Source organism: Meriones unguiculatus, chromosome 7, assembly GCF_030254825.1.
Source record: "Meriones unguiculatus strain TT.TT164.6M chromosome 7, Bangor_MerUng_6.1, whole genome shotgun sequence".
Taxonomy (NCBI): domain Eukaryota; kingdom Metazoa; phylum Chordata; class Mammalia; order Rodentia; family Muridae; genus Meriones; species Meriones unguiculatus.
This window is the reverse complement of record NC_083355.1, coordinates 120,449,646-120,476,955: the sequence shown is the minus strand read 5'-3', so window position 1 is coordinate 120,476,955 and position 27,310 is coordinate 120,449,646. Positions and strand designations below refer to the sequence as shown.

At 49.5% G+C, this 27,310-nt stretch overlaps 1 protein-coding gene across 2 annotated transcripts in view; it reads right to left on the bottom strand.

Moving 5' to 3' along the window:
- Rapgef5 (Rap guanine nucleotide exchange factor 5) overlaps positions 1 to 27,310 on the bottom strand; it is a 205,551-nt gene that overhangs the window by 11,412 nt on the left and 166,829 nt on the right. For both annotated transcript variants that reach the window (XM_021642613.2, XM_060388290.1), the window contains 10 exons: positions 26,030 to 26,174; positions 24,492 to 24,589; positions 22,112 to 22,142; positions 21,207 to 21,285; positions 19,088 to 19,237; positions 15,512 to 15,609; positions 12,811 to 12,933; positions 11,110 to 11,288; positions 2,751 to 2,841; positions 239 to 289 (listed from right to left, as the gene is read on the bottom strand). In XM_021642613.2, coding sequence (XP_021498288.2) covers positions 239 to 289; positions 2,751 to 2,841; positions 11,110 to 11,288; positions 12,811 to 12,933; positions 15,512 to 15,609; positions 19,088 to 19,237; positions 21,207 to 21,285; positions 22,112 to 22,142; positions 24,492 to 24,589; positions 26,030 to 26,174 — 1,045 coding nt within the window. The remainder of the gene's footprint in view (positions 1 to 238; positions 290 to 2,750; positions 2,842 to 11,109; positions 11,289 to 12,810; positions 12,934 to 15,511; positions 15,610 to 19,087; positions 19,238 to 21,206; positions 21,286 to 22,111; positions 22,143 to 24,491; positions 24,590 to 26,029; positions 26,175 to 27,310) is intronic.

Genomic DNA, 27,310 nt, shown 5'->3' with positions numbered 1-27,310 from the left:
CGGGTTAGCATGCTCCTGTATAATTTGTTTTAAAGACAGGGTCTTATTTCATAGCCCAGGCCGGTCTGGAACTTGGAATCTGCCCTCCCCACCTTCCCAGAGCACTAGGATTCTATCACCACTCCCAGATCAAAACTATTTGTACATGAAGTGGTCAGTTTACATCATGAAGAACCTTAAGTTCTCCCTCGAACCCAGAAGGAAATTTGAATTTGAAGTATAGGTCTCCTTTACTTACCGTTAAACTCTCAAGTTCAGAGAAAAGTTTCTTGAACTTGCCAGGAATTTTCTAAAAAAGAAAAAACAAAAGCAAATGCCACAATCAGAAAGCACAATGGTCCCAGAAGGCAGCTCTAATCTGAGATGTGGCACGTTTAGGTGAGTTCTGCTTACTCACAGACACGTATACCTGTGACATATACCTGTCACGGGTCTCTGCCTTGATTTCACCTCATTACGCAATTCCCATCAACCCTCCCTGTGACAGTCACTGAGCGCATTGCTAAAAGTACATGGCAGCTGCATGAGAAAGGAAGCTAGCTGGCTGGATTCTGCACACCGCCGGTTATTTAATAATCACTTAGGCTTCATCTCTATATCGTATTTCTGATGAACGTGCTCATCTTTCTAATAGTCTGATGGAGTGGGAAATAACAAGATTGGCTGTTTTTTATACAGATGGCATCTCTGCCTTGTACAGCAGAGGAGAGCTAGAAAAGATGCTGAAAACCTTAGGTGATGCGGCTTGACCTTAGCAGACAGCTTCATAGAGGCTGAGGGCATCGGAGGCTCACGCAATGCCAGAAGACAGGGAGGCGGGCCTGCTCCATCCTCCCTGATCAAACTTCAGGACCCCCTGCCTGACACGTGTCAGATGGTCTTTAATATGCATAGGAGAAATCATGGATCCTTCCACCTTGCCTTAGTGGCCTGCCGTAGAAAGCCGACCTAACCGAAGTTCCCTGTGAACCCTGTCCCCGTCATGCCCCTTTAGGCTGTGTGTTTAGGGTGAGTCTGCACTTTCACTGGCCTCAGCCTCCAGCAACAGCACATGAAATAAACGTACAAGTGTCCGTGGTTGCTCTTAACAGACTCCAGCTACCAAGCGTAGTGACAAGGTTCAAGATATCCCATAGAGGTTACGTTGTCAAACTGGATCAAAATAACGATGATAACGTTACAGTAACTGAACTTTGAAACTACTTAAGTTTTCAATGTGATAATTTTGATGACTCAGTTCTTTGTAGTTAGTACTCTATCTGGAAATGACTTCTCCACAATGAATAAAATATAAAATGCAGGCTTTTGCAATCACTTGCAATCTTTCCTTTGAGCCATATCTTGGTCTGTCCAGCATCCCAAAGAATGTCCCTGAGGCACCTCATACTCAATGTGCTCAGCTTCACACTGGCCAGAGGTTAGCCGAGAGGCAACTGTTTGTGTAAATAACGTTTCCCTGAACACTCTCCTGGCCGTCATTCATTCATGAACCATGGCTACTGCACTTCAAAGACAGGGTTAAGTCCTTGCAACAGAGACTGTGAGATCAGGCAGCCTGACAATCTGCGGAGCTCTGATTACTCCTCTCAAACCCCATCTTTCCTTTATGTGATAACAGGAGGCTTTGACTCTGAGCTGCCGTGCTCGCACCTGCTGGAAGCCCAGCCTCACTTCCCAGCAGCTTCCTCCTCAGCCACCAACGCCTGCTGCCGGTGGGTGCCTCTCAGTCTCCTCAGCTGTTCTGATGTGGCAGTGTGGGCACTTGCTTCTCCTGGCCAGCGAGACCTGGTTTAAAAGGTCCCCTATCACAGCTCTCTGTGGGGCAGGAATGCACTTCGTGACACCCAGGAGGCAGCCAATATGCAGACTCTTTTTAATTGTAATTCAATTATTTCTGCAAGTCAAAGTTTCTTTTGAGGATTAATGCAAATTCCATTCTGTGAAGACCCTTCCTGTCCATTTGTCTTCCTGTTGCTCTAATCAGCATGGAAGATCTTGCCCGTCTCTTTTAATCTTTAATGTTCTTGGCCATCTTGTTTGCTCAACCAGGACAGCCCACCCTTTCATGCCTTTCTTTTGTTGGACCTCCTTGAAGAGCACTGACCCCACCCCCGGTCAGCATAGTGCATCACTGGGCACAGCCCCTGAGTGAAAAGGAGAGGCACAGGAGAGTGGCCCGTCAATGGGAGGAGAGGTCAAGGAGACTGCAGTGGACCCCACGGGTCACAAGGCCAAAGGAGAGAGGCTGGAGGAGAGAAACAGTGCGCCAACTGGACTGGCCTCCTGCGTCTCAGAACCCAAACCCTTGCCGTCCACAGAGGCAGAACTAGAACCTGGGAGCCTCATGCCTTCTGTAAATATAGAAAGTCCTCTTTAAGAAAATTAGAATGCAAAACTACTTTGGCCGTTTTGAAAAAGATACATATGCTCATGTGAACATGCCAAGGACCCCAAACAGGAGGCCCCGAAGCTTAGCTTCAGCTCTGTGTGTCCACCCCTCACTCAGGCCAGCACCCTGCTCTCCTCTGCACACTCAGGCCAGGCTGGAGGAGGACCAGCCAGCCCGGAGCTAGAGCTGCCTACTTTTTAAAAAATACATTTTTCATACACATTAGAGAACCACCTGTCACAGCCCTCCTAAAAACACCTTCGGCGAGTGGGTGTGTCCCTGAAACCATCTAATCCACTTGTTGCCCTCACAAGCTTCCCCAGAGCGAGCCCTTTCCCCACACCAGTGGGCACCCGCTCACCTCCCAGGTCTGTGACAGCCGGCTGACGGACGCGGTGTTGAGGCCCATCACGATCGCAAAGAAGGAGTTTAGGTTCTGCTGGGCCTTGCAGCTGTGAAAGAGGAGAGCAGAGCACTGAGAGAACACGCCTGCACACGTGAGTGGTCACTGATAAGGCCGACTCACCCGCCACTGCCCACGCGAGGCATGCTCCCCCCCCCCGACGGTTTCTAATGCTCAAGAAGGGCTTTCCAGCCCCCAGCTCCTCTCTTCCCGACACTGCAGGGAGGCCTGCACACACGCAGCCATTTGTGGGCATTTATGACATCAGCGATCGTGCTCTGGAATACCTGCTTCTCTGCATCCGCCACAGGCTGCTCCTGCACCTCGCCTCAGCTCTGTCTTCACGCTTTTCCTGTATCTGGCCAACAGGTCCCTCTCAGCTCATACTCATTCTGATAGATCATTCTTTGCTAACAACAAAATGGACATCACACTATCTGTCTGTCTGTCTCTATCTTCTATCATCTATCTATTATCTATCTATATCATCCATTTATTTATCCTCTATCCATCTCTATCATCTATCTCTATCACTTTCTTTCTATCATCTACCATCTATCTATCTGAGTCTATGGCATATACTATGGCATAGCGCTCCACATTTCTCATTCATAAAGGTAAGAAAATAAAACGAAAGGTGTTTGTAAGCCCTGCTGGGATGGGGACAGTAGATTCAGAAGTCCGAGATGGTTACCTTCCATTCCAAGGAGAGCTGAAGGCCAGCCTAGAGGAAAATGAGAGCTTGCCTCCAAACGTTGCACTAGATAACTTTGCTGTGAAACTTTTCACTTATTTGTGATTTTTTTCATTAGTCTTCCAGCTATTACAGGATGGTGCAGAAGCTATAAACGTGAAAAGTGTGCTTGCTTTGGTTTGTTTAGTGTGTTTGTTTTGAGCCAGATCAGCCCAGGCTGCGTGGAACTTGTCACAGAGCTCAGACTGGCCTCGGCTTCCCAGTGCTAGGAAGTGTTCCCACACGCCTGCCAGCGGAAGGTTCTGACACACGCTGTCTTCCAGGCGCTGACATTTGGTGGCCCTGGAGCTCCAGGCCACCTGTACCTGGACTCCAGGCCCGGAAGAATGGTCTCCTCGTGACGAGAGGAGCTGGAGAGACAGTGCTCCCCCACACCCAGAGCAGAAGGTATTTGGGGACGAGAGCCCAGTAGTACACCACCACCAAGCCTGCTGGTGTGGGCCCATCTGGCCAGGGTGGGTGCAGCCTTCGCTCCTAGGCCTTGTCTGGGGTGCTGGACAGCGCTGCTCCCTCCTCCGGTCTCCAGCCAGCCCCACCCCGTGTGCACACTGGAGGAAGGCCTGCTGTGTGCATTACTGCCGAGGCTCTGCTGCCTAGGGCGTGGTGCTGACTCCACCTCTCTCTGTCACCCTCCCAGCATTCCACCACATCCAGACAAGGCTTGAATTAGCCCCCCCTCGTGAGGGAATGTGCTGAACCACTGGCTCCATGCTGGGCTCCAGTTTCGCTGCTCAGAGGGTCCGAGGTGGAGGACACCTCCAACCCCAAGTCCTCCTAGCAAAAGAAGGCCCTAGGGTTACTGTCACCACGAGAGGACGCGAGTTAAGGCGGGACTACATACCTGCAGCTTTTGTTTTAATGTGAACATACCCATACCCAACCACTCACCGCACAGCACGCCATGCACAGAGCCACTGCTGAGCTGAAAGCAAATGTGGAGGGAAACGCTTCTTACTTGTCATGAGTGGAAGCCTTTTTACTCATGTCTAGATGACTGTCCTCTTTTAGCTCTGACTTCCTTGTCTCTTCTGGTTCACATAGCTTCATTACAGTCATAAACACACACACACCACCTGATTTTGTTTTTTTAAAAAAGAAAGCCAAATGTAGACACACTTTCTGAATAAGACAAATTGATTCTGGGCAGAAATGAGCTGCCAGCCGGGCCTGGGACGCTGTTATCACGGGTCATTCATCCCGAGACAGGAGCAGGCTGTCTGACACTGAGCATTCCAGCCCAGCTTCCATCCTTTGTCTGTGAGAGGAAGTAAAATCCACCCAGGGACAGGGACGGTGAGGAGGGGACCGTGAACATGCCCGAGGCAGGGAAGACAATGTGACTGTGGAAATGAGCGCTTTCCTTATGCTCTTCTGCAGTGTGATTAGAGGGAAATTAACCGTATGTTTCAGCTCACGTTCTGTCCCGTGGGCTAGGCTGGAGACCAGAAGCATACGGAACTCAGGAGCATGGAGGCAGGTGGAGAAGACATGAGGAAATTTCATTTCCCCAAGAGACATTCAGTCCCACAGTGGGAAGAAGCTGGGTGGGGCCGCCTTTCTCACTGGTGGCCTTTCTCACGGGAACACTGGCAGCCCATTTCTATATCTAACTCACTCTGTAGAAACCTTTGATCACAGAAGCCACCTCCAGGAATCTCAGAGACCGTTTTGGAAGTCTGGCTGGGTTGAGAAACCATGGCAGGGGCAGTGCAGGACACAGACCTGCTTCCTGCGCTCCACCAAATCACAGCGGAGCCCATCACAGCGGAGCCCACACGGTGCCTCTTTAACCTCTTGCTTCAGGGTCTTAGACAACAGCTCAGTCAGTCTGTGTCCTAATGTCAGCCTTCCTAAAGGGTGATGAGCTGACCATCTCTTGGCCGCAGACTTTCCAAGGATCCCTCTGCCTCCTCAGTTGTATCTGCACTTGCCAGTCTGTTTCCTGCAGCTTCCTTCTCCCCTCCACAGGCCGACACCACGGCCACAGTGGCTGCTTGTCCTCCTGCATCCTCAGGCTGCCCTCCACAGAAGAGTTCCTTCCCAGAACGCAGACGGCAGCAGATGCCCCTTCACCAGCACTTCCTGTCTCCATCCCCACGCCTCTGAGATGCTTTGCTTTCCTTAAAGCCAGGCCACACTCCGGCCCCAAGCCAGGCACTTGCTCCTTCTGGTCCAAGATCAGCATGTTGAACCATAGGAGGCCTGATGCCCGATGCCCACAAGGCCTTATCCAGATCTACAGCAAGGACAGCACTTCCTGAACCAGCCAGGCCAGGCCATGCTTGTTCAGGCCTCCCTCTGCACAAGTTCAGGGCTGCAGCATCAGCCAGTTTCAGATCAGGTACCACGCACGCCGTTATAGCATGGCTGCCTACACGGAGATGCAGAGGCTATGTTCCTTGTCCTGCTTCCCTAAAGAAGTCGGTATAAATGAGCTTTCTGCTGAGGACTAAAGTCTCGGCTTCCCATGAGGAGTACAGAAGTCACCTTGCCCATTTCCATCCTTGTAAGTGACCAAAGCTATCTTCCCCTGGAGGCCACCCACAGGCATGGGAGACAAGGTGTCCCTCACTGTGAATAATCGCTGTCTAAGGTGGTCTGAGCCTCTCTCTTTGTGCCTTCCTTCTACTTCCCTCTCTCTACGGCTGCCTTCCATATCCTAACAATGGTGCTGAAGCCCCAGGGTGAGAAATGGGAGAAAATGGGCAGTTATACCCAGCAGAGCCACCTCATTCCCCCAGGCAGCCTTCTCTGTTCATGCTGTCTCCCGCCTTCCTCTCTCAGCTTCCCGCCTCCCCCTCACAGTCTGCCCTAGGCAGGAGGCCATGCTCCATTCAACCAGAGCACACACGGAACACAGGAAAACACTGGGCCAAGGGACCTGTGGCACTAACTCTGAGCTAGGTTTGGAGGCTTGCTGGAACTTTCAGAAGGTCTACCCAGATGAAGGCACCGGAGACCGACGCTGGCTGCGAGACCACTGGTTCAGCCAAAGCTCTGACAGTGCTCCATGGGCCCCGTGGCTCCTTTTCCTGGAATTGTGAGGATGGGAGCACCCTTATATTCCAGGGCATTTGATCATTTCCAGACACACTGGACGCTCTACTCAACTGGACATTGACTTCTCTCTGGACCTTGGTCCCAGGGCCCAGCCACAGGTTCCAAATTCTCTGTGCCAAAAGATACTCCTTTGGCCTGTCTGAGGGCTAACTTAGGAAACTGGTGGCTCTCCTTTCCCTTTTAATGAAAATCTGGCCTCAATAGATATTAGAAATGGCCACTGCTGGCCCAGATTTGGAACTTTCTGAAAGGACTAGCAGGATGGTCTAAGTGCTCTTCCCCCGTAAAAACTCACAGCACTTCGCTTTAATTTTCCTCAGTGCCGGCTCACAACCACAGCACTTCGCTTTAATTTTCCTCAGTGCCGGCTCACAACCACAGCACCTCGCTTTGATTTTCCTCAGTGCCGGCTCACAACCACGGCTGGAGCCGACATGCCAGCTGGCCAGCACCTCTGCTGGATCTTGCATCTCCACAGTAACAGTTATTCCTGAGGCAGCACAGCACTCTTCTGCCTTCTCTGGTGGCCTAATCTTTTCTGCCTCTTCATGGCTAGAAGGCCTGGCTTGTCCCTTTAACAGCCAGGCTGTAACAGCACCTCAGGCTGTCACTCCCTGCAGGCGCACACAAACCAGTTACGGATATACAGCTCACTGGGTCTCTCTCACAGAGCGTCAAGTGTCTTTCCATGCTCTTCTCCAGTACTGAGAAGGCTGGCTCTAGAGTCCGGTTTTGGGTTTTGGCCCGTCTGACCCAGATCCAAGCATGTTGGTTAAGTTTCCTCCAAGGTCTCTAGTCTGTGTCAGGCTGTCTCTGGGAGTATACTTTTTAAATTGGAAATGACTTCTTTTTGGGAAATACAACTTACAATTGAATTGTTTCTTGGAACACAGGTTTAGCAATTTGATGTTAACAAAAATATGTTTTCAAAACTAGATATGGAACCAATAAAATGGTTCAGCAAGTAAAGGTGCTTGCTACCAAAGCTGAAGACCTGAGTTCAATTCCCAAGGCATATACAAAAGGAGAAAACTGACTCCTGAAAATTGTGCTCTGACCCCCACAACATGTGCTATGTAGCATGTGCCCATAACAACACAAAAATAACAAATACATACACTAGAAGTGTTTTTTTTTAAACTTGTTTGAAAAAAAAAAAAACTAGATATGGTCATTTAAGATAATAACACTAATTTTTAAACTTTCACTTTATAAATTGTTTCTAACCATAAAATTGGTTTTACTTAAGACACTGTTTTTTTCATTACATGATAGCTGGGATTGTTAATATTTCAAAAAAAATACACAGCGTTCATTACATTTAAAAGCGAGGAATATCACCTAACACTTCCTGCTCAGATTCCTTCCTTGGATGCTGGCTTTGGCCGATTTCTTCTATGAAGTTTGCAGCTGCTTGGTCCTTCTGCAGAGACTGACATGCGAGCAGCAGCTTACCCTGCTACCGAACCGAGACATGGTCCAGCCCATGGCACGACTGCATTCAACTCCTGTTATCTTGACGTGAACGTTCTCCTCGTGTGACTTGGTCTCTTACTGTTCCGCACAATGCTGTGCAGTTCCTGCCCTCTGACCTGTGCTCTGGATCTTGGCTGACTGTTAAGTTTTATCGGGGACCCTCTTCTGAGGACTTCCACCTGCTGTTTCCTTCACTGCCCTTTTGTCAGCCATGAAGCAGGTACGGAAAAGACTGGCACCCACAATGCCTAACGGCAACTCAAATGAGCAGTGGAGGGAAACAATGGCCGTCCAACTCATCCTTCTTCTTGTCGCTCTGCTCATCGCTTCCGGGACTCAGAACCAAGAAGCTGGACTGAGCCTTATTTGCATCGTTAACCTCTGTCTCACCAGCTCAGATCTGCTTAACATCCTTCTGGGCCGGCCTGGCTCCTTGACTGTTGCAGTGCCCCACCATGAAAGGGACTAGATCTGACGGCTAGGAAGGCAGGTGTGCCCTGCTCTGCAAACAGTGCTGCTCCCAAGACCACAAACCCTAACTAGCTGAAATGGGCCTTAAGACACAGGGACCAGACTAAAATTGCTCTGGTTCCCTCCTACTCTGTCTCCTCCTTTGAGCACTCTTTCTTCCGTATTATCTTTACACCTACGTTTTCGCCCTGTCTTTTAAATGTCTTAGTGAATGTCACACCCGAACAAAATGCTCCATGCAAGCTCTCTCAAAAGCTTTCACCCACAGCAGCTGCACTGATCCTGACACATCTGCAAAGACCTTGGAGCGGCCAAGGAGAACTGTGCACAGCTGAAACGGACCTTCGTTCCTTTCCCTCCGGGCCAGATTCAGTTCTTCACATGAGTCCTCTGTTTCCCTCTGCTCCCTTTCTCTGATGCTCTGTGGCTCTGGCTACTTCTCCTAGCTCATTTTGGTGTAAAGGTCCTGGCAATGGGTCCAGTCACCGTCACCCTGAATCAGCTCTGCTCACTTTCTTGCACTGACTCATTCTTTTTCTCCTGCCTGTGTTCCTCCCTCTCCCTCAACCTTCCCAGGAAATCTCCCAGAGTTCCTGGAAACCCTCTGTAAGCAAACCGTCTGCTTCCAGCCCTCTGGTAATCATTGTCATCATTTCTTCAGGACTACAGGACACCAACAGTTTCCTGGCCCGCGGACATGAAGCGAGATTCAGGCTCCCCCTCTACTCCATGACCAGAGCACCCCTTTTCAGAGGACCAGAACTGCCCATTCCAACAAAGTCCCTGCTCAGCAGAACACAGCTGTAGCACACACGCCTGCATTACTGTGTCCTCTGAGTTCGAAACAACCGTTTCCTGCTGAGGGACTGTACTTCCCAGCTTCCTGTAAGGGGCTGTATCCCATCTTCCCCCATAGGCATTTTGGCCACCCCCACACACAGGGGCCAAGACTCCCTCCCCCTTGCCTGTGGGCACCACGGTCCTGACTGAGAAGAGAGCAATCCTCTGTTTCTGTACTGCTGTAACGACATAACAACTCTTTGAAGCGTCACATGGCAGTAAACACATGTGCAGTAAACACGGTCCAGAATCCGAAGGGGAGAAGAGAATGTGTGCATCACACAAACACCACACTGTGCTGGACGAGGACCTGGGCACCCAGGATTATGATGCACGGAAATTCTGAAGCTTGTCCCGAGCAGACATGGATACACAGCTGTCCTCGAGAACTGTCTGTTGTAAAAACGACCCCAAACACAAAGGAGAACAAAGCGTGAAGCCTGGGAGACAAAAATCACTGGGGAAGGTTTCCATGTATGCCACGTGCCTACCCTGGAAGGCTGTGCAGAAAATACTGTAGTTTATAGCATCTGTGCACGTTTATCGTGTGAGTGTGTGCATGCATGTGTGCATGTTCTCTGTTGTGGAGGTCAGAGGGTTTTGGGTTTTTTTTTTTTTTTTGACAAATGACTTATTTGATTTGTTTTTACATTCTTGAGATAAGGTCTGTTCTGCAGACCAGGCCAGCCTTGAACCCACCTGCCTCTGCTGGAGAGCTCTGCTGTGGAAGGCGCTGTGCTGCGCCGGGGTCCACCTCATTGAGATGAGGCTTCTCCCTGGACTGCAGCCTGCCCGTTTAGCTGAAATGGGCAGCCGAGAACTCGGGACCCTCCTGCCTCTGCCCCAGGCTGGACTCACACATGTGCGGGGCCACACCTGAGCTCTGTGTGGTGCTGGCGAGCGGAACTCAGGCGCAGGCTTGCACCGGCACGCCCCTACTTCATGAGAGGCCCCAGGAAGGCGCTGAAACTTCATTCCCGAGCCTTCCTGAGTCACCCTCAACTGCCCTGTACCGTTTCCCCCGTTACACCGATCCTCTATAGACAGGCCAGGCCTTCAGCCCAGTGAAGGACTCCTGTACAAACAGGACGCTTGCTCTCTACAATAAAGGAAAGCAGTAAACACGTGTGTGTGGACGGGGGTGTCCTGACCCTGCACACGTAGGTCAGGAACGTCATAGGAAGAAACTGACACACGTTCTTGGAGAACGGTGGAAATCTGGGGTACAGCAGAGCGTGCTGACACGTTCAGCTCGGCTGAGCCCGGAAAGCATGGGGGATGTGCAGAGTGGCTGAGTGTGGGGTGTACCCCGCCTTTCAAACGACAAGTTTGCGAGAGCTCACGCTGGAGTGCCACGGAGCCGGGAGCAGGGTCCTAAAGCACGCGGCTTCCCGTGACGCCCCACTGCACCCAGCGCCGTCTCTGCTTCCCCGCCGCTGCAGCACCTCCCGCCAGTGTGCAAGTGCCCGCCGCGGGCTTACAGCCCAGCGCTGCAGTCTGACAGCGGTCTGACAGCGGTTCTGACGTTCGCCTTACGATATGAAAGCTTCTAATGCAAAGACATCGGTATTAAAAGACAGACACATCTGGCCAGGTAACTCAGCATTACGCTGTGTACCCCAGCCCTTCTGGCCATGGTAAGGGCCGGCGATGATGATGGCGACAATGGCAAGAGCCCGCACCCCGCGCTCCCGCAAGCAGCGAAGAGGGACCTACTGCGCCGCGATCTTGATGAACTTCTTCAGCAGCTGCACGCGCTTGCCCAGCGGGCTGCACAGCAGGATCTCCGTGGCCACCCACAGCTGCACCTCGTTGCAGCGCTGCAGCAGGAGGCTGAGGTTCACTGCGTGCGCTCCGCTTCCCTGCCTGCCGAACGTGAAGTAGATCAGCTCTTGCTGCAAGAAACGAGTTCAGGGTTAGCTCCAGTTAAGCTGGTGCAGAATCCAGCCACTCTCAACCCCTCCCAACCCTTAGAGCAGAAAACACAGCAAACACAGCACATTCAGACACACTTGTCTTTAGTTTTCACCATACTTTGTTCGATACTGTTCACTAGAATCCTTATATAATAAGGAGGATATCCTGGTTAAAAAAAAATCTCAAACGTTCTCAAGTTTAAACCACTGGAGTTTTAAAAGGAGCCCCTAAATATGGCACTAACAACACTACCATTTACAGCATGCACCAGAGCCCACAGATAAGGAACTGTCACGTGGTCCCCACTCGGATCACTGGACCTTGTCCCTAGCTTCTGATGAGTAGTCTGTGAGTGGCTAAAGCGTCCTCTGAGGCCGGGGCTCACCATGGTGCCCAGGCTGACCTGGAACCTGTGGCCTCAGAGCCCAGCCTCAGTCTTCCAAGCAGGCGGTGCTGTTGAGTCTGGTCTTAAAGCTGCTCTCCGAAATTAGCGTTAAAAGGACATTATACGAGCAGAACAGAAAGAAAATGCAGCTTCAGGGCAGAGTGCAAAAGTTCAGAAATGCACGCTCAGAGCAGTAACCACTTGGCGTGATCACAGGCGAGGCACTGAGGAGACTAGATTTTAACCGAGAGCATGTGTCTTAGGAGACAGTCACGGCTACACGAAAGGCAGGGCCCACCGACTGCCGCTTCTGAAGAGGCAAGCCCTGGGCCTGATCGGGTTCCCTACAAGATCACCCGGGCCTAGAGTGCGGACATGTTTTAGGGAGAAAGGATAAACCAATTTAATAGATACAGCAGATCGAAGGGCTGACGGGTCCCTGAAAATCAGCCATGAGGTTCCATCCAGGAGAGGCTGCTTCGGAAAGATGTGTTTCTCCGCACGGAAGCCGGAGCACGGCATGGGCACAGGCCTTTTCACCTCCTGACCCCTGAGCAATGCTGCCACCAGGCTGTCAGCAGCACTTTGCTCCCAGCACATAATTTATAAACACTGTGATTCGTCCCCAAGAGAGACGGCCACACACAAAAAACGTAAAATTCATAAGGTAGCATTGGAAGCTTCATAGCACATTCTAAAATTTATGAACTATTCTTAAGTAGAAGGCTAGCTGTACATGAATATATGTATAAAGAGAAAACCAGAAGTCTCAACACCAAAGGTAAAAATACTCTTCAACCTCATTACAGCATCACGTATTAGTATAAATCCATATCATCACCCCCCCACAAACACACAGTCCCCTGCAGGTGTCTGTGGACACAAACCCAGCACGCCCACACTCGGCTCACACCAGGCACGCAATCGCACAGCAGCAAAGAAGGCATGCACATATTCTAATCTGCCAGGAGAGGGCAGCCTTTCCCACTCTAATTCCTCCAGCTGCTTCTGGACCTCACTTTCCCAGCATGGCGGTGTCAACACACAAACATCCTAAAAGTTCAGGTAAGAGGTAAAGTGACACTAGCAACCTCCTCTTTCTGCTCCCCACTTACCTCGTGGATTGAATTGAACAGACTCCAATCAAAACTCATTAATTCCAGGGCAACGTCCCAAGTGTTCATTCCCAAAATCCTTGTCGACCTTAGCTGTGATTCCTCGTTTTCTGCAAAAGGGTTCTAAACCGACAGACAGAATGTTTCAGTTAATTGGCTGCCTGTCAGAGGCTCTAGAAACTCAGCCTAGAGAAACACACAATGCTTCCCTGTTCTGTGCACCTTCAGTGAGCCATGGCCAACGCAGGAAGCAGCCCTGGAACCGTGGGCGTGATGGATGATGCCTCACCCAGTCAGCCTCCCCTCACCCCCACCGCACACAGCCACTCACACACACACAGCCACTCACACACAGCCACTCACACACACACACGCAGCCACTCACACACACGCAGCCACACACACACACACACACAGCCACTCACACACACGCAGCCACTCACACACACACACACAGCCACTCACACACACGCAGCCACTCACACACAGCCACTCACACACACACACACACAGCCACTCACACACACGCAGCCACTCACACACACACAGCCACTCACACACAGCCACTCACACACACGCAGCCACTCACACACACACACACAGCCACTCACACACACACACACACACACACAGCCACTCACACACACACAGCCACTCACACACACACAGCCACTCACACACACACACACACACACACACACACATACACATACACACAGCCACTCACACACACACAGCCACTCACACACAGCCACTCACAGATCTGATTATGAAACAGCCCTGACAGTAGCCTAATGAAAGAGGAAGCCCTGATCACCATGGCTTCTGGTAAGAATAAACGTGCGTGGAGGTTAGTCTAAAAACAAACAAAAGAAATGTCACGGCGCACTTCAACAAAGACAGACATGGTTTGCACAGTGTCACGGACACACGTTTACAGATATTATTACAGTGCCCTTGGAAAGTGAAAAACCCAACAGGAAATAAAAGGAAAGCTACTTTATTTAGGGCCCATGTGGCTAAGACAGTATATGTAACAACTTTCTGTTTTGCTCATGGAGATGGAGCCAATCGCTCTGAAGTCGCCAACAGCACTCCTTGAATCTGTCCTAAGACTGTGAGATTGCCAACACAGCCGCAAATCTGACATTACACCTGAAGTCTTCAAATAAACCATTCGGTAGTTTCTATGAAATAGCCGGTATTTTCTTGTTAAAACACACATTTTCTCATTTAAGAGTTTGGAGTCAAAGAGTTAGTGAGTGAAAAAGTCAGAAGAATGGGAATTGGCATGGTTAACTTGGTGACTGAGTGCGTTTGCTCCCTACCATCTGCAGGATCCCAGGGTCAGCTCCCGGTTAGAGCATTAAAAAACAAAACAAACAACAACAACAAACAGGCTTATTCTGCAAACACAAACGCTGTGGATGGATGCCATTTTAGAACCTTAATGTTTATGAAAAGGTCTCTTTAAAAAAAAACAAAACACAGAAATTAAAACCCTGACCACAGAAGGCCCTCACAGACGTCCCCACAGAGCTGACTGCCGAGAGCTGGCCACGCAGCGGCCTCTGTCAGCCCGAGGGTGCAGTGTCCTGTCAGAGGCAGCGACTGCTCTGGGAAGGTGCAGATTCTGAGGGGCTGAGGTGGGAAAGCCAAGGCTGCTCAGGGACTGTCTGCTGGGATGGGACCAGACAGGGATGCAGAGTTAGACAGGGCCTAGGTGGGCATTAATGGTGGAATCACAGGCCACATTTACTTTTTCCTCAGATTCGCCCCATGAGCACGGTTCTTCTACCATTTGGCTACTTAAGACTGCCCACTGCCCTGGCCCAGCAAGCTCACATGTCTCTACTCTGTCCCCCGGCTCTGGGGTTTAATTTCGAGGAAGCCTGGTTAGTCTTTGTGAAGGTGTTAGTGGTTACAGTGGACTTAGTCACATCTGCCCAGCCATGCTCTGTCCTAAGTGGACTCCTTTGAAAGTGAAGTTTCTGACCGTGTCTCCCACAAAGACATAGGCTGTGGTGTCCAGAGCTGCAGTAGGGAACGCTGGAGGGCAGGATGGAGTCCCACAGGGACACTGCCCAGGCCTGCCTCAGGTCCTCTGCGGCCCTTCAAAGGGAAGCCCCAGGGACTGCCCCAGGTGGCTGTGTGACTGTGGGTTCTTTCCGGGAAGAGCCACAACATCAACCTCATCAGCTACAGAAAGCCCCGTGAAGGACCTGTGTTGTCCCTTTGCCGGATGCGCTTTTAAAGTTTGCACTGTGAAGATCCTGAAGGGTGGGCTTATTTACACAACTCCTCCTCCTCGGCAGCATCTGGTGTCCTCATGGACCATCCCGCTCAGGGAAGGCTGCAAAGTCACCTTTCTTTACGGAGACGGAGCAGGGCAGGCTCTCCCCTCTCCGTCTTCCTGGGAATGTTTTTCAGCCTTGTGTCCACACGGCTCCCCAAAGAAAGAAGAGACCAAATCAGAAGAGACTCCCGTGGGACAGGGAGTCACTTTGTGACAGAAAGGAGTGAGGCTGATCTCAGGGAGGCTAATTCCTTAACTCAGGCCTCTGATTTGCAAAAGTCATCACAACTTGGCAGCCTACCCGTGGTTTCAAGAGGAAATAGCTTAATTTTTTTTTCCCATTATAAAGCATGAAAATCCTGAGTGTGACACCCATGTTTCAAGTACAAGCATAAAGGTCCTTACCAAAGTGTCAGCCAGGTCTTTCCGGTACACATACATCCGCCCCGAAGCCTCCAGGGATTTGGAAATGGCCAGGTCATTTGGCTGAAATTCATGCTTTTCTTTATTAAAGAAAAAAAAGTAATTAGAAACAAGTGAGCCTGTGCACACACATCGCGCGTGACACTTGCCGAGGGGCCACACGTAGAGGGTGGGACGGACGTTAAGTGAGTTCGCGTTTGCCCACTTTAGCACGCGCGAGGAACAGCAGCAGCAGCTAAGCCTCGGTGTGCTCCTGAGTTAACCGCGACAGCTGACGGCAGGACCTACCCACAGGCCCCGTGTGCGCATAGGTGAGTCCACACATCAGCAGCCAGCGTAGTGCATGCACGCTTGTTTCCATGCCCACATTACTGATTACCTATGTGTGGTTTTATAGCTTGATTCCATTATAAGCACCCACTTCCTGTCTAACTGGTTGTGTAACAGCCCATTTTGCCATCATTTCTTCATCCCTCTGCTGTTGAACATTTCATGACTTCCTTTTGGGGGCTCACATATATGAATATACATCAAGTGCTAGCACGGGGCCTCTACATCGCAGAGCCTTGATAAATGGCTCTATTATTTCAGCAGCCATAGCACATCCTGCTGAAGTCAACATCCTTGCAGATAAGCCCCTGCCTGCCGACCTGCGAGCTCGTAAAGACAGACTTCCCACTATAAAATCACTGGGGGAAACGGAATGTCTGTAAAGCCTTTGATACAAGCTTCAAGCCGCTTACCAGTTCTCTTCACAGAAGAGAAGTCAATATATTTCCCTAAAACGAGATACACAGCTTGAACTTTGGGCAACACTGATTATTTTGGGGAGGTTTGTTTTCCGTGCCAAGTCAAAAGGCTGGCTTTCGTTAGTTCCCTTGCTCAGGAGGCAGGCTGCTCTTTAAGACTGTTACTTTGTAATCCTTTTTGCACCGTGTTTGAGCCTAGGTTTCCCTGTGCAGGATGACCCCTTTTCATAGATGGCTGCTCTCCCCCACCACAAGGTGGGGGAGGATAAGGTGACCGTAAAATTCATTCTGTAGTAACATTGCCACTTCTCTCGATGTGGTGCTGTAGTTCCTGCTATGAACGGGAAACATTTTTCCCGTTCAAAAATGTTCAGCCAACATTTTGTTCTAGATAATTTAATCAACTTAAATGCCAAGTTTTGTTTTGAATGTTGCTGGTTAATACAGAACATACAAGCAGTCGTATAATGTATTCCCAGTGGGTCAGCATTATAAAGATTAATAACGCTACAGTTGCAGGCTGTTAACACAGGCGACAAATGGTCCCAAACACCTGGGGCCTAAAGCCCCTTCAAGCCAGCTGTCAAAGTATCAAAGATCAAAACTGAAGTTCAGCCTCTGGATGAAAACGGGTAGGCCGCTGACTCCACCCTTGGCACAAAGTACCCAGAACCCTCCTCAAGGGGCAAGAAGGGTTGGCGCTTCTTTTAGAAAAGCCCAGGAAACACCAACAAATTCCTTAAACTTTTCTCAAAAACAAAAACCAGGTCATGGTGTTTGCATGAAGTGGCAAAACCTTATGTGAGATAGTCTGTAACTAGAGCAATGACTACACTGAGCCCCAATTCACACATTATTGTGTGAGGATAGCAAAACACAGGCAAGAAAGTTCTTCACAGACCATCACACCACTGAAAACCAACCTACCAGCCCCCTCCCCACAAAACCCACTCACTGGTGAAAAAGGATTTCACATTAGCAAACCTGTGGATAAAACAGGATAAGCTATTATTTCTAGTGATGGCAGGTTAAGGACCTAATACAACAGAATACCACGGCCTGAACCAACTCAGCAGAATGTGAAATGGCATTTCTCAGTCAGCTGGTAGACACAGTGAAGAAGACACATTTAGTTTTCAGATTCTCCCGTGGCTCTGGGCTGGCTTGAGTCTGCTCCCAAGGGGCCGTGGGCATCGGCTGTGCTGCCGAGTTCATGTGAATGCTCTTCTCTCCTCATACCTTCTGTCTGAACGGGGCCCCAGTGCCTGCTCTCTGCAGTAGCACCATCTTGAGAGGCAAGTGATGATTTTGATGAAGTTTAATATTGCTTACAATAATTCAGTACTTGGTAATTTAAACTATAGAATACCTGTAACATATCTACCTGAAATGCATTATTAAAAATTCAAAGCTTCTGAGCATACGCCTTCCTTCAGCTCACTAGCCATTCCCATCCTTAGCAGTGCTTTTCCTTTTTTAATAAACTGTTTCTTTTCTCTGCTTTAAGGTTGTGTTCATCTTTATTTATTTTGCATGTATGAATGTCTGTCTGCATGCCTGTTAGTAGACCAGGACAGTGCAGTTTCCTAGGGGGGCCAGAAGAGGGCGTGAGAGTCCCCGGAACTGGAGTTCAGCCAGTCAGCAGGGAACGGAACCTGGCTCCTCTTCAGTGCTCTTGACTGCTGAGCCGTTTCTCCAGTCCCATCTCTTGTTTCCGAACAAACACACCTCAGAATGCCTTTCCTTATGAAGTTCCTGAGCTCCATGTGCTTTGCCGAATTTTGCTTTTATTTCTCAATTGTAATTTGGGATTAGAGGTTTTTCTGGGGATCCTGCCCAGGCCTCCTATGCAGATGACGTCTGTTCTGCCAGTGAGCGCCACCCTCCACCCTGGGCGGTGTTTGGCGAGGCTGTGCAATCAGAGTTCTAGGAAAGGGGGCTATGTTTATTACATTTATGAAGAGTGGCTTCTCTCATGTGTAAAGACTGCCTTGTCAGACTATTTGGCCTGCCTGTGAGCAAGAAGGTAGCAAGAGCAATGCCCTCTGAGTCCATCTCTTCTTGTAGAAGCCTTCCTGAGGGTAAATGGGGATGCTCTGTATCTGCTTCCCTCGCCGGTGCGCCCTACTGGCTGAAACCAGACAATGCAGTACTTCCGTCTGTAACTGTTGATGCTCAGTGCCTGCCCCCCCCCCCGGATTAATGAGACATTAAATAAAGACTGTAAGCCCGGAAGGAAGGAAGCCAGTGACATCATGATCTGACAGGCTGCAGTGAAACGAGGTTTGCTCAGGCTCAACAGATCAATAGCATCAGCTTGTAATCTGTGTGGTCTTATTCTAAACAGATACAGCTCCACACAGGACGAGCAGGGACCGACAGGTGAAGCCTTTATAAGGCCGGTTCACCACACCAGAGCGCCCTCCTTAGTGCTGGCTTGCTGTGCAGGTCGTCTTCAAACAGAAACTCAGTCTCAAAGTCTCAGCCAGCAAGAAGACCAGATCAGGCTACCCCCATGGTAAGTTCATCCCTTAACAATTTCTGAAGTGAATTTAAGTACAAAAATGGAAGGCTTACCTAATGTAAAAAGTGCAAAAAGCTCTTTAATACATTTCAGAACACTGGCACGGCTTCCTATGTGGTTCTGGGGAGGAAATTCACTATCCAGTGGTACCCCGGTACTGCACTGTCCTCACGGGAGCACCTGGGGCAGGCCGCTACGGCGGCCATCCAGCTGCACGCCCCACAAAACCGCAGCTTCCCTCTGCGCCAGAGAAAGATCTGCGCTCAGGCGCAGAAGACAGCTTACCTCCGGAGAACGTGATGGCCACCAGCGCCAGGTCCTGCTCGGCACGCTCCAGCCTCTCAGCCACGACCTTCAGGATCTCCTGGGCTGTACTGGACACTTTCGCCCTCACACTGACGTACGAGTGCTCCGTTACATACACGTGGCAGAAAACTGCAGCAGGGAAGGAAGAGTGTGTAATCAGAGACCGCTCGGGCGGGACTTTTGGCATCAACCTTGCTGCTGTAACTGTGGAGCACGTGCAGCTAGCTGCACTCAAGAAGGACTCCACAGGCGTGTGAGGGTCCACCCTGCCGCGTCATGCTCGCGCACGCAGGACAGCAGTGGCCACGCAGGAGCTGCTGACTGCAAGGGAGCCCTGGGGCTCCCGGCACGTGCCTGTGACAGGCCGTCTGGCCAGAAGGGACACTGGGAACCCCCAGACTGTCCTTCTCAACTCCCAAGGCAGCAGATGGAAATGGCTAACACACATTGCCTAGTTTACACTCCGGTTCAGGACCAGCTCAGCGGGCCAGTCAAGGACTGCACGCTCGCTGTTAGAGTCCTCGTGACTTTATCTGAAAGGCTGCCGCTCGCCTTGGTTTTGGGTAAGGGCTTCCTCAGTCACTTAAGAGAGAGCCTCTAGCCCCGACCCATGTCAAAGTGCTCATGAGTTTAAAGTGGGGCCTTTTAAAATTTTAACTTCTAGCCTTCCAAAATGCCTTTTTATTGCTTGCAGTGCTACTGACAATTAGGGCATTACCACTGCCAGGACAAACAGCTCCTGGAAAACATTTTCTTAGATTTGCATACCAGAGACAGTTCTAACAGCAATGGACGTACAGACATGTTACCTCTCAAAGCGGCTTCCCTCGGCTTGCCAATAAACGCTAGGCAGTCGTGTGTGTATATATCCTGCTCCAGATTTTCTCAGCAATAAGCAGTGTAGGGGGACTGCAGCTTTTAGAGAAAGTTTATATGCTACTTAAGTGGCATCAGAAAGCTAGCCCCAGGGATAATCTTCCAGACCAGCAAAGGCAGCAAAGACAGAGTGTGAGCTGCTGCTCCCGACCCCCAAACACACTCCCTGCACCTCACACTTGACAGTCTTTGCTTCGGTTGCTCAAAATGGAGACTTTGACCAAAGATCTAGTCTATAAACTACTAAAGAGGTTTGAGTTTATCCTTGCCTAATAAACTGATGAGCAAGAAGAGGCTGGGGGCCTCTGAAGCTCAGGTTAGCCAACTCCACAATTAAATTATAAGAGAAACGGACAGGAAGGTCAGCGATTAGCGAATTAGGAGGTTAGCTAATTGCATTTGCTCTTTCATTTGGGGCAGATGACGGTCAACACGACACAACAGAAACCCTTCCGCCAGAGGCCTCAGACAAGACCGCAGGCCAGAACAAGCTAAGACGTTTTATTTTTGAACTGCTCAAGAAGCTGAGTGGTGGGTGAACGATGAAACGCTGAAGACACTTCCTACTGTCTGTCAATTCTCCGCCCGCCACTCGCTCGGCTCACCCAGGCAGGACCGGCCACCACGAAGGCCCTGTGGCGTGTGCTCAGAGAAAGGCACGCCAGCACCTCAGGCTCCCGATGGGGGCTCTCCCCCACCCGTGCCTGCCGAAGGCCCCTCCCAGGAGTCCTCTCAGACAAGCAGCACGGACCGTGCACACTCTGGCTGTGTGACAGCTGACAGCCTCTGGAGTTCTCCAACACCCGCCTTCTCCCCATTTTCCAGAGTTTCTTTTCTAAGCCGCGGGGACTGACTCAGCCAAGGCTCTGCACACTGGCTTTGGTGGCCCTTCTGGTCAGTCCTGGACCAGGGCCCACAGGTCGCTAGATCCAGAACGAAGGGTCAAGGAAGAAAAACCCGAGTTTCCCCACATATCTTGTCCTCTGCCGCAGAACCCAAGGGCTCTGTGTGCACATCCCTGTCTGTACTTCGCAGAGTAAGACTACAACTGATCTTTGAGGGCACTGCATCGACTAACAAAACTAATGCCTACACCGAGGGAAAGGAAGCCAGACTATTTGATGTTAACATTCTTGTCAAAGAGGAAGGACGGCTAGAAATGATAGTTTCGGGGGATGTGTCCCTGCCAGAGGGTGGTGATCCTCTTGTCAGGCCTACTCACTTTCCTCCGTTTCCGCCACAGTCCCTCTGTGCTGCAGCCAGTTCTCCTTCAGACTGAACTGGTGGAAAAGGGCTTTATTCTGTGAAAAGGAGGAAGGAGAACAATGAACAAATGTACGCCTTCCCTTTGCAGAGTCCCAGCTGCTAGCAGCATGTTCCCAAGGAGCTAGCCAATTCTTTAAAAATATAAAATCCACCCATCCAAACTTAGGGAAATAAAGCTGAAGCTGCTTTAATTAACAAGTGTAGATGTGGGGAGTCTGAGCTGTGGTATGGAGACTGGCCGAGGCCAGCAGCACGCAGAAAGCCCTTGGTCTATTTGGGGCATGCATGTTGCTATGGGAGGCGGCGAAACTCCCATCGTTCCTTAGGAAGAGACTTTCTCCATCCCAACATGACCTCTGATACAGCAGTCTCAGCTCCCACCTTTTCCAGGTTGCACAGAACTGTGTGGGGTCCTTTCACACTCCTGGCACTGGTCACTGGCTGCCTACACTGAGCACTGCCCTCTCCTGTGTCCCCTTCATCAAGTTCAGGGAACACACAACACACTTGCTACCATCTCTCTGTCATGCTCAAAGTGTGCACTTCTTCAGAAGATTCTTGCTTGGATTTGGAAGGACGGACACAAGCAGCTTAAAAATTTGTATCAGTTTGGGAGTAACAGGAAAGTTTTGTGCCTTTAAAATGCACCACAGAATATGCACATTATCAAAAAGTCCAGGTCCATATGTAGATCGGCCTGAAGCACAGCGGGGCAGGAGAGTGCAGGCCCCGCCGCTTTCCCGCCTCTCCCTGTTAGGCTTGGGCATCATTCACTCTAATTATAAGGAAATGCCGCCTGGCAAGGCAAGCTCTCGGACCCAGACCCCTCCTCCTCACTCCAGAGATAAAACATTTGCCTACCTTCCTCTGCGGAGAATATTCATCAACCGTGCTACAAAGGAAAAGGGTAAATGTGAGAGGCTTACAAAGATTCATTTCGAGGAACACTTTAGAGAGTTTCATTCTTAGAGAAGAGAGAGCAGAACCAGCAAGGTAAATCAGCAAGGGCAGGACTGGCTGTCCAGCCTGACGGCCTGAGTTCCACACGCACGCACGCACGCCTGAGAGACGCAAATGAGGCTGTGCCTCCGTCAGACCCGCCTGTGGTGCTGTCATGGTGTTTTTTATTACTGGTGTTTGATGTGGAAGGCCCAGCCCTCTGTGGGGGCCCTCCCTGGGCTGGTGGTCCTGAGCTGTACAGGAATGCGGACCGAGCGAGCCTCAGGAACAAGCGGGAAGCAGCACCCTTCAGACCTCTACCCTACCTTCTGCCTTGATTTCCCTTCATGATGGGCTGCAATCTTAAGCCAAATAAGATCTCTCCTTCCGAGCTGTTTATCCACATGTTTCAGAGCTACAGAGAACTAAACGAGAACACCAGGCATACCCACACCCCCAAATAAACACAGGGCAAAGAGCGGTGTGTGTATGACCCCTGCAGTCGGGAGGCTGGGCAGGGCCAAGCTGCTGGTCTGCCGAGACTGCAGAGCGAGGCCGTCTCAAAACAAAACAAAAGAAAAACACACTATTAACCACCACGTATGCATTGGACACTGCAGGCCAAGCTTCCCAAGAACGAGGGAAAAAAGAAGCTGCCTGTTGACCTTAGGGCCTTCCAGCCACGGAAGGTAAAGCTAGTAGCTGAGAAGAAACCAGGCTGGTCAGCCCATGGAGACACAGTCTGTACTCATAGACCGCCTGCATGCTCCCCCCGCCCCCCGTCCCGTGGGAGGAGCAACCTGTACTAACAAGAAAGGCCTCGCCATACAGGAACAGGCTGGGGCGAAGCCTGCTCTGGGCGGCCAGGTAACGGTGTTCCACAGGTGGCTCTGTGGTCCCTGGCCCTCGAGCACCGAGTCCCCACCAGGCCACCCACCAGCCATCGTACCCTCAGACAGTGGCACTCTCTGCCTTTTGGGAATGTCATGTGGCCCAAGCCTCATTCCCAAATGGAAAGACATTTCGTAGTCATAGACCAAAAGCAAGCTGCCGCTTCTGTGTGTGCACCTTGCGGGGACCCACAGCTTGGGCGTGCTAACGCCAAGCCTCACCTCCAGCCCAGCCGCATCTCAACAGTTTTCTCATTTCAGTTCGCTGTTTCCATTATAATGGAAAACTGTAACGGAATGCACTAGATCCAGTGACATGGTTAATGTACTTCAGTGTCCTAAGCCAGGCATCAAGGTTCTCCCACTGTAACAGGCCTGCCTTCTAGTATAGAACCACACCCAAGGGAGAGATTAATTGTCAGAAGGACATCTTCCTTTCCTTTTCTGATTCATTTGTTCATTTCACATTGATGTCAGGATACTCATTTTTAATACGACGCCAACTGTGACCACCATAGCTTACTGCATTCACCTCTAAGACTGCTCTGTCCTCCCTTGCACCTGATTTCTAAACAGCTCTGACAACTGAGAAGAAGGCTTGCGCACGGCCGATTGCTCCTTTAAGACCAACCTATCTGCATCTTTTGTTTGTAATGTCGACCCCTTTGCTACAGCTAACCCAGGCTTTAAATCTCAGAGCAGTTCCTTTAAGGCCTGAACTCGCATCTCCTGACACAAGCACGCTGCTGACGAGGTCTCTACCTCGATGGTACACTTGCTCCCTGCTACTAAAAACAAGCAACGACACAGCTAACCCTCGGGTGCCCTAGGCAAAGACTGTGCCCCAGGCCTGAACATGACTCCATGCTTTCAGTTACCAAAGTTAACAGAGTGTCAGCTAAAACCCAGTAAATCCTGCGGCTGCCAGTCTGAAAGTGCTACTTAGGGAACCCTTGGACATAATTTCTCAAAAACCAATTTCTCAACCTTTCTTAACTGATGAGGAAGCCTCACGGATCTCAGGACATACCGGGCCTGAGAAATTCTCTGAGACTCCCTGGGACCTAGTTAGACGCTACGTCATGGAGACGGCAGCCCCAAGTGATAAGCTAAACATGGGACTGAAAATTAAGGAATAATTTACGGGTTTTAATGTACTCAGGTTGTCAGGGCCCAGTCTGCGTTTATCATAGAAAACATGAAATAGAGAAAAGTCAATGAGTCTGATTAGTGTTTTTTTGCTAAGATTTTAAAAAACTAAAACCACACAATTTACCACTAGAAATGGAAACGAATCAAGATAAACCTGGGGTCAGCACATTAAAAAGACTGAGTTTGTGTATAAGGCGACCCAAAATTCTTATATTTGCTATTGGGTGCGCCAGCTGCTATGAGAAAAGCTAAGTACTCACTGACGGCGATGCATTCCAAGTATCTTCTGAAACTCTTTCAGTTCCTTTTCAAGGATTGGATACTCGTACACATCATCCAGCACATTCCTGTAGATGGTCTGTGAGAGGGGACAGCAAGCGGCAACCGTGACGACTCAGTGTCATTGGGACAGTGACGACTCAGTGTCTACTCCGCACAGAGTACAAAGAGGAGAGGGCTGGCCACATCGCTGAGAGGTCTAACACATGGTTCGTGCGTGTCAAGCCCTGAGCTCAGTCCCTGTGCCACTGCCAAGAAAAAGGCTCAGGCGATGGCTCTCTTACTCCAGGAAGTAGGGTGGCATCCCTGGCCAGGAAGGAGTTCATTTCAACACTCAGCCACCTGGAACTGCTCTCAGGCTGCTTTTAAAGATGTCGGTAGACGATGCTAAAGACAGATTTCCTACTTGGCTGCTAGGGATTTCTTGAGTAGTCTAGATCTCTGAACAAAATACCTGCATGACTGCTTGGGAGGGAAACATATTAAAATAAGCAGCGGGTTTGAAACATCACGCAAGTTAAGGATGGTCAATGAGCTTTTAACTGGAGGCCTAGAACGCAGCCGAATGGTCCATTCACTGCCGTTCCCCCATGACGGGCAGAACCGTTTAGGGATTCACCTGTTCTGAAGCAGACTTCATGCTAAAATCCCTCTCTACCCTCTCTCTGTGCTGACTGTACACCCAACAGCCAACAGATGGTCAAGGAAATCAACTCTGTTCCAGAGAACTGTCCATGGCAAGTAAACACATATTGTGAACTACTGACATTTAGACAAACTGGTTTATACAGTGCCTTTCAGATTGTTACTGTTCTCAAAGACTATTGTCAAATATCTATTCTCAAATATAATTCTCAAACATAGCATGTATTTAAAATTCATATAATGATACTATATATATATGGCTAGGGTGATTTTTATATGTTTATCTAAGTGTTATTTGCTGTATAGGCATTGTTAGTTTAATATTATCATAAACCTAATATTAAATAGCATAAATCTTAAAGTATATTTGGCTTGCCTTTTTATTTTATTTATTTATTTTTAAAATGGATTTATTTATTATGTATACAATGTTGTCTCCATGTAGACCTGCACACCAGAAGAGGGCACCAGATCTCATTAGAGATGGTTGTGAGCCACCATGTGGTTGCTGGGAATTGAACTCAGGACCTTCGGAAGAGCAGACAGTGCTCCTAACCTCTGAGCCATCTCTCCAGGCCCTACCTTTTTAATTTAATTTACAATAAAAATTCCCATGACTTAACTAAATCATCCAAAATGGGGGCACATAAAATTTCCACACACAGTTTTTCATAAAATATTTAAATTTCTTAACTGAGCTCTTACTTACACAGAGAATGCCGGGCATCAGAAGTCCAAATGACTCTACACTGACTGCCCCTCACATACAGAAACCAAATGACTGAAACGGAGCTTTCTGAGGCGTATAGCTGGGATGGAAATAGCTGGGACGGAATCAGCCGCTCGGCGTGGCGGCGGCAGAGCACCAGCCTACCTTCAGGAACACTTTGGACTGTTCGTCCTCATGCAGCCAGTCCTTGTACAGCGCGATCCACTGCGACACCAGGTGCAAGACCTTGCGCTTCCGGCACGGGACGTCCGAGCTCTCCTCCTCCCCTTGATGCCTCTTGGCAGAATAGGTGCCAGTGGTTAAGGAAGAACACCGTGTTGTTGAAACACAAAACATGAAAAGGCCACTTGATCTGGTTTTACAAAATAGGCTAAGGCGGCCTTCCGAAGGGTTTAGAAGGAGGATCATCACAGGGAGCCAGGGGACCGCTGATCCTCAGAATTCACATTTTATAAGATCAGTTACTTCCAGAGTTGTTCCAGATGAGCACAGCTGTCTGGAACATGGTTTATGACCTGATTCGAATGCCCACTCCTACGATTTACTTGAAGGAAGGATCAGATAAATGTGCAGACACGGGTTAAAAGGGCTTCTGATTTTCACCTTCATTAATGTAAATTAAAACTTAACAGGGGAAGAGCTAAGTGCTCCAGCAAAAATGTCAGTTCAATAAACGATTAGATATTCATTAAATAAATTACACTGTAGCCACAAAAAATGGGGACTAGCAGGAAGTGCATATACTGAAATGAACATTCATAGTGAGTTGCTGAGAACAAAACCAGAAAAGCAGCAGCACCATCTACCTTGGCCAATAATGCTTATCTGACTATTTTAGTAATGTTTAATGAATAGTTTAATAATGATTAACGAGTATTTTAATTACCTAGGGAGAGATAGTTAACAGTGGCTTTTCAATGTAGATTTGGGAATATCTGAATCATTTTACCAATTAACATTTCCTAATTTATATACAATAACTATGTATTAACTACATTATTAAAATAACTTCAAAGAAAAAGTTTAAATGACTAGGAATGAGACAAGAGCTCCGCATCGTCTACATTCTTTTCTTCCTTGAAATGATCTCTGTCTTTCTTCCTGTCTTATTTCCCTTTTTCAGAACAGTCTCCTGCAGCACAGGCCTTTCGCCCTGCCAAGCGCTGGGACTGCGGGCGCGCACCACCGCTCCCGCCGGCCCCGACTGTCCGGATGGTGCTGAAAGCTAACCAGGCATAGAAAGCTTTGGGTGCATCATGGCTACATTTCTGTTAGTTCTACCTCAGACTTCCTAAACATGCGAAACAGAACTCAGCCACTTCCTCCCCAGCCTGCAAGAGTATGTGGCCACCCTTAAAGCCAACTTGTGAAATAAAATCAGCTAGACAAACAAACAAACAAACAAAGCCTGTTAAAGCATCTATT